Source organism: Heliangelus exortis, chromosome 1 (assembly GCF_036169615.1).
Source record: "Heliangelus exortis chromosome 1, bHelExo1.hap1, whole genome shotgun sequence".
Classification (NCBI taxonomy): Eukaryota; Metazoa; Chordata; class Aves; order Apodiformes; family Trochilidae; genus Heliangelus; species Heliangelus exortis.
In genome coordinates, this window is record NC_092422.1 from 42,049,928 (window position 1) to 42,068,529 (window position 18,602).

The 18,602-nt window shown below is 37.5% G+C and overlaps 1 protein-coding gene across 3 annotated transcripts in view; it reads right to left on the bottom strand.

Annotated features, from left to right (window-relative positions):
* Positions 1–18,602, bottom strand: part of MYCBP2 (MYC binding protein 2) — a 175,059-nt gene that overhangs the window by 144,683 nt on the left and 11,774 nt on the right. For all 3 annotated transcript variants that reach the window (XM_071741405.1, XM_071741413.1, XM_071741397.1), the window contains exon 2: positions 6,521–6,596. In XM_071741405.1, the coding sequence (XP_071597506.1) occupies positions 6,521–6,596 (76 nt within the window). The remainder of the gene's footprint in view (positions 1–6,520; positions 6,597–18,602) is intronic.

The window sequence follows — 18,602 nt, forward strand, 5'->3', positions numbered from 1 at the left end:
GGAATTCAGCTTAGCCTTTGTTCCAGAAAAGCTTAAGTTCTGTAGCTCATATAGCCTCTTTTGAAACAGGCTGGCCAAATTGTTTAAACAGCACAGATAATTTTAGACATTACAGTGCTAGATAAAGTATCATTGTAAGTTTTCTTGCCTATTAATAATAAGCTGACTAATTTTCAGAAATAAACTCCTTCCTTATTCCCAATATTTTCCAAATATTAAAAAGCCCCTTACCTGATTTATATTAGTAATATCTAAACACTGTTTCAAGTAGTATAAACATGAAATACAACTAATACAGATATTATAGATGCAACATCTAAATAATAATTAATGCATTCTAATGCTTTAGCTTTTAAACAGTAAGCATTTTAACCATTCTTTGTGTTTACTGTCTAACTTTTCTACAATAGTGCATGAACTGTAGTTATACATAATAATCTATCTAGATTTAAGTACAACACATTCTCCAGAAAACCCTGCTCTATCTGAACAGTGTAGCCTTAGCATATAGGACTCAGAATAAGGGAGTAATTCCTAGCTGCAACATTAACCCAATATTTAAATTTCTCAGTTCATACTTCCATTTGCCCTTCACAAAACCTTATCTCTGAGTATCTTAGAGTTCTTTCTGTTATACATAGAAAATATAAACACTTCAGAATAATTTTGAAATTTACTACCTGGTTTTGTCAGGTTAAAGCACTGCCCTTATGACCATACTAAATCTTTTTTTGAACAGTAAGTTGTCAGGTTGTAAAAACAGGTTAAACTTAAGGATAATTATGGCTTTCACTGTTTAATGTCTTTCATTTGTGAGGGGATAAAACCTCAACTGAATTAACATTAAAGGTATAAGCATAAAAATGCCTAACATGTCTCAAGGCAAAAGAAAGGTGCTGAATGACAAGACACATGGCTTCTGGTTGGAGAGTAGGAAAAGGACTTCCGATGCCTTTTATTCTTTCTCTCTACTCTCACCCCCCTCAAACTGGTGCTAAAAACCACTGACAATCTATATGTGATTGATTTGGTCAATTTTCTGAGGGGCTTTAACTACAATATTTATAATTTCCAGTTCTTAAAAATATCTGCTAAAAACTGGAGGTAAAGGAGCAGGCTGTATAAGCATCTCTTTCTTAGACTGCATTTACAAAAGGCAGACATGGAGTTTATAAAAAGAAAAAAAAAAAACAAAAACAAAAAAACCAAACAAACAAAAAAAACTAAAACAAAAAAAAAACCAAACAAACAAAAAAAACCTAAAACAAACAAAAAAACCAAAACAAAACAAAACAAAAAAAAAAAAAAGAAAACCAACCAAACAGGAAAACTTCCCCTGTAATACAAATGCTTGTATTTGTATTCTCTGAACAACCTTTTTTTCCCTTTTTTTTTTTTTTTTTCCAATTTTCTTTTCTTCAACAGTGGTAGTGGAAAGAATTCAAAACAGTCATGAGAAGCTTTTACCAGATGAGGCAAGTTTTTCCTTTCAAGATTACAACACATTCCTACTTTCACTGAGGTCAGGTGCACTGAACAAGTTAAGAAACTGGGACTTAACTTCATCCCATCATCAACTGGAAGTTTCCTATCCTGCAACTAATGAGGGCCATGGCATTGGGTCACTCTTCAACACAGTTATACAAACACCCCCAGTAGTATAAGATTTGTGTTACCATCTGTACAATCTTGCTGCTGGCTCATAGATTTTTGAGGTAGAAGAGATCACTATAAATATCTGTGCCTACAAACCCCCACTTAGTAATTCTTACATCAAGCTAATAAAGCCTATTTTAAATTACAGTTCTCTTAATGATACTGCATTCCACGTTGACATGAAATACTTCTGCATTGCCAAGGAAAACAGTGGAACATTAAGTCAAAATGTTAATCAACTTCTAAGAAGTGATTTACTAATATTGCACAGATCTAGGATTATAATAATCCCATCAGACTGCTCTTGAGCTATGGGATGCATACTGGAATAATGTAATCCAAAGCACCTGCTAACTATACAAATCACCATAAACCCAGTTTCTAGGATGTCTGAGTCAAAGTAAAGATGATAGGCTTCTTTTTGGTTTTTTTTTTTTTTCCCCAAAGTGTTTCATTTCTCAAAATATTAAATCACTATCGCTTCTGATTGAAAAAAAACTTGAAGACTGGAAAAGAGGATTATGTTTTTTGATTTAGCAGTTTTCCTATGAGCTGTAAGAAAGTGAGACATTATGAAACTTTTTATTGTTTCACCAGGTATCATCATAAATTGTGAATTTATAAATCATCAAAAAGCATCTTCTTAAAACAAGATACGTCATGAAACATTCTTTGTAGATTTAACATCTACCCAGTATTCATCACATCTTCTGTCATGAGTAATTTAAAAATTTATTTGTTCTAGACAGAAAATCTACAATTAAAGACTGGTGGAAAGGAAGAGCGATTTTTAAACATGATGTCATTCTTTAAAAATGTGCAATATTTAACTTCAAAAAGGAGATTCTCAGTGTAATAGTTATGAAAGATCATTTCAATGGTCAGAAGGACTGAGGCATGTTTTTCAGAGGCACAGATAATCTGTAAAGACACTAAACTTAATTAAATCCCTCGCAGAAGTCTTCTGTATTTTAGGCAAACAAAAGAGAAGCAGATTATGTTCTCCAAATATTTAAGATAAAATTAGAAAAGCCTTCTCCTTAAGTTTTAAAAGACACTGAAGTAAGAACAATTCAATAACTACAGGATAATGAAATCTAAACGTAAGTCTGAGAAACTGCAATGCCAGTGTAAGTAAAGAATCATGAGCATAGTTTTAATACATGCAAGTATAATTTCATTTCTTGTCTGTTACTTTTTCCCTAAAAGAAAAGCAACTACCTTATGAGAGAGAGAATGAAGTGCAGATGCCCATACCCTGATGTGTGACTTGGCCTTGTAAACATCCAGTCTTCCCTAAATGGAAGCATGCCCTATGGAGCAGAGGTTAAATGGCACAAGTTTGTTTCATGAAACAGAGCATCCAGACTCACAAGTGCTCTTCTCAGTCAGCCTTTTGTAATGTTCCAGTACATTCAAGGAAAAAGAAATGGGAAAACCAAAACCCTTCGGTTTTGTCTCACACCTGAACAGTTCTCCCAAAACATGAGATCCACACACAGCTTATTTTCTGACCAATTTATTTCTCTCCTCTTGAATCAGATTACTGCAATACTGTTTTATTCTCAGATGTGACGGAAATAAACTATAATCTAGGAGGGTAAAGTTAATCTGTTTTAAAGATAGGTAAGGATAAAATAACCATACTGTCTGATTTAACCTATGCATAACAGAGCATACAAGCTCACCAAATTCTTCTTTGACCAGTTCAAACACCTCTTAAAGGGATGCCCTCTTGGGGTTTTGTAAATAATATGAAAGCTGTTGAAAACACTGCCAAATTATTTGTGGAGCTACGTATGTTTTTTGTGAGAAAAGTATTTATATCCCAGTTGATCCACCTTATGCCTCTAATAATGAGATTAGAATTAATTTGCCTTCTACATGAGCTGTCCTTTCCCAAGGTTTTTTTCCCTTCCATTTGTATAAAGCTAAACAACTCATAGTTTAAAACTTTGGCACACACTAAACAAGTGGATGCCAATGACTGAAAGTACAGTCTTCATCTCTGTCAGACTCCAACTTTTCAGTAATAAATAAGTAATTTTAGGAGAACAAAAGATGGTGAGCTCTGGCTTCCAACCCAGTCTCAGCTGGGTGTCCCAATAGCGCTTTGATAATTGTAATAATAAAGTGGGAAAACTTCAGGGGGTGAAAAGGGGGAAAAGAGCAGAAGCAGCAATATTCATTGAGAGGTTAAGTTACACAAGCTACCATTTCCCAGTGATAATTGTTAGCAAAAAAAAAAAAACCAAAAAAACCCCACAAAAAAAAGCCCAAAACAAAAACCAAAACAAAACCAAAGAAAGGGGGAGGGGGAAAGATGGGTGACACAGGACACAGAGAGGCAGGAAGCCAAGGTGATATAATCACATTTGCTTTCTATGTAAATCTCACTCTATTCAGCACTGAACTTCTAAACCCAAAACATACATTAAAAATATGGAAAACTTTTGTACCTCTGTTTTAAAAACAAAAAAGACACTGAACCACAAGGCCAAAAGTTAACAATAGTCCAAATATAACAATCATAGCATGACTTCAGCTTAGAAGAAGAATAAAGCTCAAACTACTGGGCTTCATTAAACATAGATTAATGTTTTTTACTTGAAATGTTGTAACATTTAATGCTTGGTGGAATTTTTGTCCAGTTGCTCAACAACTTTTTAATGTATTCTCCTCTTGAATTACTCAATTATAACTTTAAATAAGTGCAGGATATTAATAACAAAATTTGGGGGTTCCTTCAGCTTATTATTAAAGGGCTGTCCCTGCTTCTACCAAGCATATTAGGAGAACTCAATAGAATTAAAGGCCTTGGGTTCTTAAAAAAATAACCTGATGCACACAAACTCTTCTGCTCAGAATGTCCAGCAACAATGGCCTTTCAGTCTGCCCCATTATATGGCCTCAAATGGAAATTCACATTTTCCTGACAATACACATATCTGCTTTCTAACATTTCCAGTGCAAAAGTTATGATTGCACTGGTAAGTATGTGGATAGATTGAAAAGAATATGGTGGGTGGGGGAGGAAACAACAACAAACCACCAACCTACCCTACTTTGTCCGTAAACAAGGTCTGATAACCTTAAGATATCAAACTGGTATTATCTTGCCCTTTTCAGCTACATGTTTCAGGAAATAAACAATTTCCTGCTCTCATGAAGGAATAAGATGGAGTGCTTTTCTCCTCAGTACAAATACCAATGCTCTGCTGGTCAAACCTGGCATTCCTCAAAGACTACCTAGAATACACAATTCACTAAAAAACTTTCAAAAATTCATTATGCTTTTCACAGGCAGATAAATTTTAGCTAATGCTTCAATTAGAAGATGCATTAAATACAAGAAAAACCCTGAAAACAACTTTCTATTGGCAGGAGGTACAGAGATGATCAGTTCCTGCCAAAGCTACTGACAAGAACCAGCCTTCAATCTGCTCATGTCATCTTTGGCCACTCAGAAGGAACCCTGCCAATCCATTTACCCAATGCAACTACATCCAAGAAGCACATCTGACTGTCAAGCTTGTGAAGAACAACAGTCCTGGATTTAGCTTCCTACTTGGCAGTTCAACTAGGGCATCACTATCCAGAAGCACAAAATTCTCTTTATATAGTAACAATGATCACAGCTGAAGAGTTACTTCAAAAACACAAGTTTCCATCACTTAGTCAGAATACACAAAGTCTGCCTATGTTCTGCAAATTTTTTTCAAATTTCTAGCTTGGGTTTCTGTGCTGACAGCATGTCTGATAAAATCATGAAGGGAACAGGTCTAAAAATTCTACTATTATATCAAGTGAAGAAAGGGATGAAAATTTCATTTTGGACCAAAAATATTTCACTGTACAGTACTAAGAACAGAAGTGAAGATAAAACCCTTGTATACCATAGTCTGGAGCTGCACTGCTTGAGATAAGCAGAACAATCTGGTAAGCATCCAAAAAAGCAATACCAAACTAAGAGATAGAGGGCTGGCTTCACCCTCCCAAAGTCATCTGTCTCAAGATAGAGTAACTATGGGAGGTTTGGCAAATAGGGATAAGATGGTCACTTTGATCTGCAGTGCATTTGTATTATAGGGGCATTCAGATGGCTACAACGTGTTTTCACTGGCTATTTCAATGGTTCTGACCTTCAGAACTATTCCAGGAAAGAGTTTATTTTTTTCTATAATGACTACAACAGGAACCTAGGAAGAAGCCTCCATGCCTGCAGCACTTTTTCATGAAAATTCCTCCAAAAATCTGGCTTACACAGAGAAAGAATGCAGCTGAACTGTATTTTAAAAATACTGTTGCTTCTGCCTACATATCTTCTCTTCATGTAAACATTATGATGAATTTTATCATATTGCTCCCATGCATTCAAAGTGATGAAGGCAGGGGTTACGCAGGTGAAAAAATATTAATAGAAACAGCTATGTATTACCTATTCAATTATGGAGGAATTTTCAGAAGTAACTTTGGATTCCATAGACAATGAATGCTCCCTTTCTCGTTTAGTCTATATGGACAGAACTCTTTGCAGCAGTAGTTTCTAACTGTTGGCTATACGTGCACCACAGAATTTAACTATAAGACCAACATGTTCAGTTAGATTTACAGTTTAGGAACTGAAAAAACACAAATGCTATTTATATTGTTTCATGTTAAACATCAGTAGCAAACAAAGGTGAGCAAGACTAACATTGGTAACAGTCATGTAGAATACAGTAAACAGATAATCTATACCAGCCTATAATTATCTTTTCTAAACAAACAAATTGCCAGTTACACTTATTTTTTCTTATATTTCTCTCAATTGAAATTACTTTCATTTTTGAGTCAGAATTTGTCACAGTAGTTACAGATTTACCTTGTTGCGTGTTTTTATTTTCAATTTAGTCTTCTGTTTCCTTTTCAATTTTTTCTTGCTAAAAAGTTTTTTGCACCTGAAAAAGAGCAGAAAATCCATGAGAACGAGGAATTAAAATCCCTTCCGTACTCCACGTTAAACAGCAGCACAGAGGAAAAAAATGTCAGAATTCCCCTAATTTTTTTTCTCCTAAGCAAAGGGAACCAACACAAGCAGAATTTCAGAGTATAAATCAGAATATAAAGCACTTAAAATTATACTTTCCTAATGTTCCACTGAATTAAGGGCCCTTGCTCTTACCAATTTAAGCAGAATATATGCTATGACAGGCAAAAAAATCCCCTGTATTTCATGTTTTTTACCCTACTTTTTCTCTTAAAAGTCTATTAGTGCCACACCAATCCCAGAAGCAAGATTTATTGATGATTTTCAGTAATGTTACTTATTAGTAGAGAATAAACATGTTTTGTAAAGTCTTTACCAGATAAAGATCCGAGCCTTCCAAGACAATAAGGAAGCTTTAAAAATATGTCATTTGGCAGAAAATTCAGCTGATGGAAGAAACTGCACCAAATGCAGCTTCTTCTTTTTGTTTGGACTTCTCCAACTTTCAGCTTACACACAATTCATTTCCACCCCATTACAGCTCTAGTTAACACAGTCCTCTAATCCTCTTCTACCCACACCTCACTACTATCATGTTCTTTTTCTCTTCCATTTTACAACTCAGTAAAAAACAAAACTACAAAAAAAAAAAAAAAAAAAAAAAAAAGGTTAAAAAACCACCACCACCAAAAGAAAACCCAAAAAACCTGAACAACCAAACAACCAACCAGAAGAAAAGATACCATACACACAGATACAGTAACTTTACAGTTCAGATTAGTTAGAAAACAAAATTATGGGATCTGGAAATCACAGGTAGAAAGACTTTGCACTTTTAGGTAACAAACTGGGATGAGACTGAGAATCAGACGAATCTTATAACAAAGCTGTTTGAACAAAATAATAAGTAAAAACTTTGAGGGACTAAGACCATACTGCTTACTACTCTCTGTACAACATTCAGACTGCAAGTCTGCCAGATCAGCAGTTAAAAGCCAGAAATTGGAGCCTGACTAATGGCCACCAGTGAGAAAATAAGCTCAAGCAAAGAACCCCTGCAGAGTATCTCAAGAAAATGGCCTGCTAGAAATTTCTTCACCTTTCCCATCTTCACCTACTAACAAAGAGGGAGGCACATTCATCATCAGGACACCTCCTACAGAAACAAATCAGCTCTCTACTTTTCTAACAAGGAACCATCATTAACCTGGAGTTAACAGAAGTGACTCAGTGAGGGGGAGCCCCTCACTCTTCCCAGTAAATTAAAGCTTAGAAAGAGAACTTAGATGACTTCTTGCGGTTCCTTCAGTAGGTGAAGTTTCACTACGTAACAGTATACAACCCATCTAAGCAGTGGGGGAAAAATTTTCTACAACCTTTATTGTCCAATTTTCTATAATCAAGCTGTTTCACTGTTTAATTATTTTATGTCAAACAAGTTTTTCTTCTTTATTAAATTTTAATGCATTTAATTATTATTATGCTGCCAAATACTAAGAACAGTGCAGCCCCTTCCATTCTGTAATGACTCAATCTTCTGCTCTGTACCAAATAACCTTGTAAGAAACTTCTATCCTAACTTAAAGTGTAGAAGTCCTGCCTTATTTTGGGATACTTCTGTACTCTTCCAGTCTACATGACTAGCAAACTGCATTGACCAAAGCTGAAAACAGTACTTATTATTTGCTGCTGAGAAGATGGAGAATTGCCTCATATTTCTCCAAGGTCACACTTTTAGCTGTATTCCAGGTATTATTTGGCAGCTTCACAGCAATATGGCATGGCAGACCTATATAAATCAGAGTAACAAGAAAATATATTCCTGCAAATATACACACTGAGTTTCCAATACTCCTCATCCAGCTCTGCCATTTATGATGCTTTTTAAAAACGGTACAATTTGCACTTAGCAGAAAGAACTTGATAAGCATTCCTTTTTTTTTTTTCTTAAGGACAGTAACTCGAGTTGCCAAAACATTTCATATTTAATCCTGCCTGCCAAAATCCTTGCAAACTCTCCAAATTTGCTATAGTCTGCAAACATTATCAGCACTTTTTTATCTTGTAAATATTTCACAGGATCAGCTCACATATTTGAATATGTATCTCTCTATGTGTACGTATACATCTAGAAACCCTCAAAATTAAGCTTTTTTTTCCCCTGCTAAGCCTGGGCTCGTTTCCAAAGTGATAAAACCCCCACCATTTTGCAGACTAACTTCATCTGTCAATGATACCTTGACAACACCTATTCCCATTAGCAAGCAGGAAAGATCAGCAAGGAGGTTACTTCCTCATTTGGATTCCAAATGGTGGTACTATTATTATATCTCTCTCATTCATACATCAGCCATTAAAAATGCTGCACATGTAAACTTCTCCTAGTTATTCCACCATAGCCGTCATTATCTTTAACAAGCTTGAGGCTTGAATGACTTTTTACATGCAAACAACTCAGACACACAAAAGCCACCTTGAGAATCCACATTTGTCTCCCTATTTTTTCTTAAAATAAAACCTCAAGGACACCACAATTGCTACATTTTTGTTATGAAGTATATTTTGCCCCTGTATCCAAATGAAACTTCAGAATAAGCAATTAAAAGATTATCTTTTTCAATCTCATCAACACTAATTTTATAAACTGTTCAGAGCAATCTTTCATTACTATGCATAATACTAATATGCTTATAATGTATTTGCATATAACAAAGATATATATGATTGTCCATACTTCTGCTTACATATACTACTAGTCCAAAAGGTTTTGATACACAAAAAGGTCAAGTATATTCATGAAAAACAACACTAAGCAAACAATGAGTAATTTCCTGCTGGAAGCCACACGTGTTAATTATAATCCTGATTCTTCTATTGCCTGAAGATTAATAAGCGTTGATATGGCTTGATTGGTTTTTTTAAGCCAAATTATTAATTATGGTTTTATTTTAAAATTGCAAATTGATGTATGCTGTCATTCATAAAGGTCCTGAAACTCTATGCTGACCATCTCCTTTAGTGACAGAAGGCCTTTAGCCTTTAACACAGCTGTTGATACAATTTAGTTCACAAAAAACAAATTCTGATTGTCAGCAAATTTTAGGCAGGTTTTCTGGAAAATGCATCAAGCTATTCCAACATCTGAGACGAAGTTAGCAGTTTTGAATTGGACCACAAAGGAAGTGCAAGTCAAATAAGCTCAGACCTTGCAGATACTTTGATCGGAAAATATTTGTGGCAAATGAGCCCAAAGAAGGAGTAAATAGTGCTATTACAGCCTTCAAAGACAAATCTGTTGAGAATAAAAGCAAAGACCTGACATATTCAATTCTGGAATGTGGAAAAGCTGTCTCAAACCAAAGGGGGGGAAAAAGGGGAAGAGTGGGCAATAATTTTACTTTAATAAGAGCTGTTAAATAAAATGACTGCAATTTCTAGTCAGCTTTGTAGCACCTGCAGTAAAAGGAAGTAAAAGCACACTTAGTTTATTTGCTTTCAAAACAGAAGCATTAGATACCATCATCATGTCTCTGTCATCTTTCAGCACCACGTTCCTTAAAAAGCTTTAAATCTACCAACACACTTAACTCAAGGGCAGTGAAACATGAATATCGACATGTGGACATTAATATAGAAGTAATGAACTGATTTCCAAATTACCATATAGCAACACTCGATTACCACAACTTAACAAAGACTTTTCTTTACCCAACAGCTCACAGAAGCACCACTACTCCTAAGTCACCACTGGAGAACTTAAGTATCGCCAGCTTGGTTACAAAAGGGAGATGGGAAGAAGAGACTATTTTGAATAATCTAAACTGTATCAACATATAATGACTGCCCAGAAAACATGATTACTTCATTAATCTTTTTTTTTTTTCAGTCTCTGGGAAGTATTAATTATACTAGCAAATACACCGATTTTAATTTTCTACCATTTAGTTTTATAATTTTCCTTTACCTTCTTATACCTGAACTTCACCAGAACTTCTCATAGTTGTTGCAGAACACCATCTAGATTGTGCTTGTCCTAGTGACTCAGACAGAATATGAAACTGATGATAGCAACCCAATTGAAAGCTCAAGGATTAGGACTGCAAAACAGACCAATATGATCAATATTGTTCTGGCTGTCTGCTACACACTGCCTGACCAGGAAGAAGTAGATGAGGGCTGCAAGAAACCTCACAGGCCCTGGTCCTTATAGGGGATGTTAAGGTCCCCAGTATCTACTAGAAAGGAACACAGCAGGGCACAAGCAGTGCAGGAGGTTTCTGGAGTGCATGCATGGAAATTTCATGACACGTGATTGAGGAGACAATGAAAGAAGGCACTTTGATGGAGCTGACATTTAAGAAATAATCAAGTGCATGAAGGCTGACAGCAGTCGTGCATCCAGTGTCAATGCAGGTGAAATTCAGGACCCAGGAAAAAGGGATCAATGCAAAATCAGGATCACAACCCTAGATGGCCAGAGGAAGAGATTCTGACCAGCTCAGCAACCTACTTTGCAGAGTTTCATGAGTTGAAGTCCCCTGGAGAGAAAGGGGTGCAAAAGAACTGACTTCCATTGATCACTTCCAAGGTCATTAATAGTCTGTTCACACATGCATGGAGTTGAACAGAAGGCCTGCACAGATGAACAAGGAGCTCCTGACAAAGCTCAAACATAAACAAAAAGCATACAATAGGTGGAAGAGGAGTCACATCACTGAGGAGAAACACAGACACTGAGTGTTCAGGGATGGGACTGTAAATGTCCAACTGGTGTTCAGTCTGGCAGCTGACATGAAAAACAAGGTTGGCTTCTATAGATGTAGTGGTAGCAAAATGAAAGCCAGAGAAAAATATGAGCTCAGCACTGAATAAGATCCTGGTCACAAAGACAGAGGTCACCTAAACGTTTACTGGTTAATGTAAACATGGCAATGCCATTTCCCTGAGACCAGTAGAAAAGTCTGAGTAACGATGCCTTACTCTCAGTGAAGGAAGCTCGTATTAGGGAATATTTAAGTAAGTCAACAGGACCTGAGAGAATGCACCCACAAGTGCTGATGGAGGGTGCAGATAACACTGCAAGGCCACTCTCAGTCCTTGAAAGGTAAAAGCCATTAGGCAAGATTCCTGAAAACTGAAGAACACAAACATCACTCCTACCTTCAAGAAGGGCAAGAAGGAAGATCAGGAGATTCAAACATGCAAAGGATGATATGGTGATAGTGAACAGTCAGCTTGGGTTTATGAAAAGCAAATCATGCTTGACCAGCCTGTCAGCCTTTACAATGAGAAGACTAGCTTAGCACATGACTAGAAGGAAATGGATTTTATTTCAACTTTAGTAAGGTTTTTGACACTGAGTTACAACATCCCCTCAAGACAAGCTGGATAAACTGGTCTGAAAACAGGCCAAATTTCTAGGGTCACATGGCTGTGAATGATGGAACACAGTGCACCCTGGAACAGATTGCCCTCAAGAGGCTACAGAACCTCCATCCTTGAAGGTAATCTAAATCCAACCAGACAATATTCAGAGCACTCTGCTCTCCTTGATCCTACTTTGATCAGGAGAGTTGGACTAGATGGTCTCCAGAGGTTCCTTCCAATATTAACTATTCTGTGATCAGTTTGTTTACATACCAAAGTAAAATTTGACTGCACAATAAATGTGTTTGTACATTGTGGAAAGTGTACGTTTTTTTCTCATTCCAAGTTTAGCATTTTTTCCTGGTGTCATGCCATGTTTCTGATGATGCTTCCAAGTAGAGGCATACTGAGCTTTTCATCTGTTCACCATCTGGATCAGCAATCATACAACAAAAGCAGGTATAAGAGCAGAATTCTGTAGGAATTAGTCAGCATGATTAAAACTACAATGCTATGCAAAGCTAACAGGAGAATAAAGGATAGAAACCACTCCACTCCACCATATGCCTGTACCAAGACAAGCCAGTCACTTGAATTGATCCACACTTTCCTGAATATAACCCATGCCCAAGGGTATACAAAGAAGTGCATGATAAATAACATGCTTATACACAACAAGCAAGAGCTTCTCTATGCAAATGGATCAATGTGAATGCTGTGTACAGGATCCTTAAAGACTTCTCCAATCTTCAGAGGTACAGAAAAATGTCCAATGCCCCAGGCAACCTAAAATACAATTTCACAAGTAGAAGGTACTCTAGAATTATCTGGGGTCTGGAAAAGACCTCAAAAGGTCAGTCTTCCCATTCCCTAGTCCAGCACTATAATAGTCAAATTCCACTTCATTCCTGACAGATGTTTTCCCTGTGGAGATATTGAACACTGGCAATGATCACATTTCCACCACTTCCTAAGTAATCCTACTAGAAAGCTCCTTGTAAGGTCTGTTATAAATCACCCCACCCCCCTTGCAGCAATTAAATGCTATTTTCTCCATCTCCTTTGTAAAAAAGTTGGTTTATTTTCATCTTTTTCCATGACTCGCTTCAGTTTGTTTAATTTACTTCATGTCTGAGGAAAAAATAAGTCTTCGATTAATTAAGTGGTCTCAATTCCTTCAGGCTTCATGACAAATCATTTACATCCTGACACCTATTGTCAGTATTCTCTTATATTTATATCTAGTCCTTCTTGTTAAGAAAATAAAACTATTAAAAAAAATCTGCAATGCTCAAGTACAAAGAAAAGATCAAGAATAATGCTTCAGGTTTCCTACATAAGAGTCTGTCTCATGCAGTTTGAAAAAAAACAAACAAACCAAACAAAAAACCAAACAAAAAACCATGAAGACAATCCAAAACACTCCAGGAGCATGAAACTGTTGAATTCACTTTCAAATTCTATCAGTGTGTAGTACCTATCCTGAGGAATTTCTACCTTTCCTTTCATTCACTGGTAGTTTTTACATGTGTGCTGGTTTTTTGGCTGGGATTTTCTTTGCTTGTTTTTGCTTGCTTGTTTGTTTGGGGGGGAGGGGTTGTTTTGGTGAGGTTATTACCTTCAATATATCTACAATCTTTCCCAATTTGAACCTTTCCATCTGTAACCCCAGTTCCAAGGCTGAAGCTGCCGAGGATGGGACAGAAGGTTCAGGACCCAGGACAGATCCAGACGCTGCGGCCTCTTCTCCCTGCCTCTCCTCCACAGCTCTCCACCACCCAGCACTGCTCTGGGGTGGTCTGCTGGGGAAACTTTAAACCCCCCCCCCTTACAGTACTTCTGTCTAGAACAGGGGTAGCCAGATTGACAGGTGGAAGGCAACACATCCCAAAAATCCACTTGAGGAAAGCCACAGTGCAGCCAGTCAGACAGCAGGGGCAGGATAAGCTTTTCCATTTGAAGAACAGACCATGCTTCTCAGTGCAGATCCAATGTGAGAAGCAGAGCTCTGGTTTACTCCTGGATCTGCTCTAACAAGATATTGTAAGGTTTGGTTCAGTTGAGAGCAAGCTCTGAGCTGAAGTACAGACTATGTGGCACTGGATCCAAACTCAGACATCACCTGATTTCAGAACAAGCTTAGCACCTAAGATTTCTTTTAGTGAAATGCTAATTATTTTCCATAATTTTGGAAAAATAAGTTTTAGGCAACTGTTAATAGTGACCAAGTATTAAATTTCCCAGACAGAGCTCACTATGAAACTTTTTTGCCATTAATTTATAATCTTAATTAATACATATTTTTCCAGTACTTTCAGAAACGTAGTCAACATAAACTGTATTAGAGCACTTTGAGTCCTTCTTTATACATTTTTTTTTAGTGAGACACTATTTACCAATTTGCTTAATACTTGTCTTCTAGAACCTTATATCTCTTCTATAAATTCTCCAAGGTAATTTCTATTAATGCTGAAAATGCCTCAGACAGTTTTTCCAACCACTCTAATTTAATCATGGTTGAGAAAAAACCTAGCTACTTCGTAAACTATTCTTTCTCCATTCTTCATAGAATCACATAACTTACTATGCATCAGAGCTACTTTTTCTATTAGATCTGCAACAGTTTTCAGCCAAGCAGAAACCCAGGAGGTGCTCTCTTCTGATGAACTAAAACAATGTGCATTTTGAGGTTTTTTCCTTTATGCTCTGTAAGCAGATATTCTATCTGACACATGATCACAAAGATGAAGGGCAGAGCCATTATGGAGAGACATTAAAGCAACCACAGCCTCTGCTGGGCTTCCCTGTCTCCCATGCCATTTACTGCATTCTCCAAAGCACTCCAGAACAGCTGTTAATTTGTAATGTAGCTTCAAAGCATCTTAATTTCATAATGGAGAACCACAGCTGATAAATATTAGTGCACTTGTCAGCAAAAAAACTTACTATTCACTGTGTTGTTGCTACAGAAATTCACCAATAAGGGCTTCAAAATATAGGAACTGGAATAATAAAGAAAAAAAAATATTATCAAGGCTAATCAGAAGACCTGAAGAGATGTCAAAACTGTGAGACCATATTTCTTCCCTTATTGGAAGAAATAAGCTGGTTTTTAATCATATTTTACAGGGCATCCAGCCTTGCTGTTACCAGACATAAAGCCAAAAGAAAAACCAAGGAAAGAGAAAGTTCAACAAAAGTTTGGGACAAACAAAACAATGTAAGTGGGCAGCACTTTACAGGCCTCATCAATAGATGGAGAACAAGTTTTATATTTAGAGAACTAAAGAGAAAGAAACAATGTGGAGTCTGGATGATGGCAAGGATATGAAGAGATATCAGTGACATAATGCAAACTGTGAATATTGTTGTAAAACACACTAAAGTTGCTGCTTGTCTTGCAGGTTCCTTATTTTGTTACCTCTCTACATTTATAGCAGCTAACAATCTTCAGCAACCTTACTCCTACAAACTAGAGGAATACTTTTTCTTGAAAGCAACTGTGAGCTTCCATGTACAAAACCATCCATATTTAGCCATACATTCTGTCCTTCAAATCAAAATCCTCTCTGATTTCTCCAGCCTCTATGTGAACTCTGCAGTGTCCAAGAATCTCAAGTATTTATAATAAGAAACTGCCTTAAAACACTCCCCATAAAGCAAGTCAAAGTAAACAACTCCCATAAACAAAAATGGTATATGCCTTCTACAGAGTTGGCATACAGAATGTGTCACTTAAGGGTAGAGGCTTAAAGATTGTATCTTTAACTATAAAATGAGAGATTCTCAAAAAATGGCTCAAGTACTAGGTCATGTCTACACTAAAATCCTAATTATGTCCTTAGTGCACCTGTGAGTTACTCCATTCAGCTCCCTCCAACAAAAATTTACTAATTAGTATGAAAGTGGTTTGAGACAACTGGACACAGCACATATCTCGTCATGCCTAGAGGTTGCCCTGAAGTACCCTACAACTGAACTTCCCTCAGGCTTTCCTTGCTTTACTTTTTGCCTTTGCAGATACTTCCCTTTCATGACTAAGCAGCCCCAAGCAATTGTTCCTTCTACTACTGATGTATCCAACACGCTTTCAACCATGGGGACAGTACCAGTAGACTGCAAGAGTAAAGAAGGAAAAGGTAAAAAAAAATCCCAATCTGTTCTTGGCTTAAAAACAGTATCTCCCAAAGCTTTTAAATGCTTTATTTTTCCCATTACAAATTTATACGTACCATATGAATACACATATACTCTCTTAGTGTTATGCAAAACTAAGTATTAGCAAGCTTTATGAAATACACATGCATTTCATTTGTACAAAAATACCTTTTGCTAACACTGGTTAGTATTCCTGGGTTTTAAAATATCTCCAATAAGGAAATGTTTGCTCTGTGAAGTACTTACTGACACATACCTCCCTGCTTGACCTTCCCTTGCTCTCTGCACAGTTGCAGGCAGGGAAGGAAAAAAAAAAAAAAGTGACTGCTTCTGCCAAAATCACAGCCAAAGTTGCTTAGCTGCATGACAGCTGGTGCACAGACTATATTTTTGCCTGTTATGATACATTAGAAGTTTGAATATGGCGTTTGCTAGCAAAAAAGCAAAACAAAACAAAGGTGAAAGACAGGTTGTGGAAGAGAAAAGCTACGATTTTTGCAATAATATCCCCAAACTGGGGACTAATAGCCACTGGACACCTACCCACTACCCCAGCAACATTCTAATACACTAAAGACCTTAAAACAGCTGAAAAGTACTCTGAGCAAGTTACTTACATTTGGATCTTGTTATCATGCAGCTTTCTCTACAAGAACATTATGACAAATTCATAGATTTACCTCATTTAAAAAAGCAAGCATTGCTAGCTTTTCAGCTGCCCTCAGTCTCCTTACTTCTACTTCATTATGGCATGTATGGAGGTCCCAAACATATTTCCATAAATATATTAACAACAAAAGGAGAGGTAAAGACAATCTCTATTGGATGCCAAGGGAAACAGTGAAAAAGGATGAGAAGGCTAAGGTATTTAATGCCACCTTTGCCTCAGTCTTTAATTACAAGACCAGCTCTTCTCAGGCTACTCAGTCCCCTGAAGGTATTTAAAATATGTGCAGACAGGGCATTAAGGGCCATGGTTTAGTGGCAGAGTTGGCAGTGCTAGGTTTACAGTTGGACTCAACAACCTTAAAGGTCTTTTCCAACCTACATGATTCTGTTTCCAGCAACATGAGGACCATATTTTCCAACACAACTCTCCTGCAAATTGCTCAGCACTCTGTGTGTTTTGTTTCCTGTGACAACTCCTGTCAGAAGACAGACATGTACACCTCATATAGATAATTTTTCCTTATAGTCTATTTTTCCTAAGAATTATGTAATCACAGAATCTTTGAGGTCAGAAGGGACCTCTTAAGAAGGTGAGGGTGACCAAGCACTGGCACAGGTTGCCCACAGAGGTTGCGCAGTCTCCACCCTGGGCAATATTGAAAGCTATCTGGACATTGTCCTGGGCAATGAGCTCCAGGTGGTTCCACATGAGCAGAGAAAGTGGACCAGATGAACTCTAGAAGTCCCTTCCAACCTCAACTGCTTTGTGACTGATACTATGTAATCAGCTGTTCAAGCAGGGCCAGATAGAATAGGTTACCCAATACTATGTGCGGCTGGATTTTTAGTATGTGCAAGCACACATTAAACCTCTCTGGACAGCTTGTGTCAGTGCTTGACCTCTCCCATAGTAAAGAAATGCTTTCTCTTGAAATGTTCTGCCATTTCAATGACTTTTAATTTGTTCCCACTAGCCCCTGTCCTGTCAGTGGGCACTACTGGGAACAGTCAGGATCTCTCCTTGTCCCCTCCCAACATTCATTAGCCCAGTCCCAGCTCTCTCAGCCTTTCCTTGTAGGAGAAATGCTTCACATCCTTAAATTACCTTTGCTGCTCTGCACAGGACTCTCTCCAGTCTATCTCTTCTGTACTGGGAAATCCAGAAATAGACACTCCAGACACAGCCACCAGTGCTGAGCAGAGAGTACCTCCTATCTGCTAGCAACACTCTTCCTAGCCCAGCCCAGGAGGTTTCCTGCCTTCTTTGCCATGGCAGTGCCTTGCTGGCACATGGTCACGTTGTTGTCCAGTACTAAGCTACTTCTCTGCTGAGCTGTCTTCCAGCTGGTCAGTGCCTCCCTGGGGTTATGCCTCCTCTGATGCAGGATTCTGCACTTCCCCTTGTTGCACTTTGTGAGATTTCCTCTCAGCTCAATTCTCCAGCCTCTGAATGGAAACACAACCATACGGCTACGTGAACGATTCCTCCCAGTTTTGTACCACCTGTGAACCTCCGGAGGGGGGGGCACTCTGTCCCAGCATCTAGGTCCATTAATGAAGAAACTAAACAACAGTGCCTCCAGTGTCAGCTTCCAGAGTCTACTAATGATGATTTACCTCCAGCTGGACTTTGTGTCACTGGTTACAAACCACCAGGCTCAATCATTCAGCCAGTTCTGAATCAACTTCACATCCACTTATCTAAATCTGGGGATGCTATGGGAGACAGTGTAAAAAGCCTTATACAAGCTGAGGTAAAGAACATACCTTTACTGTTCTTTCT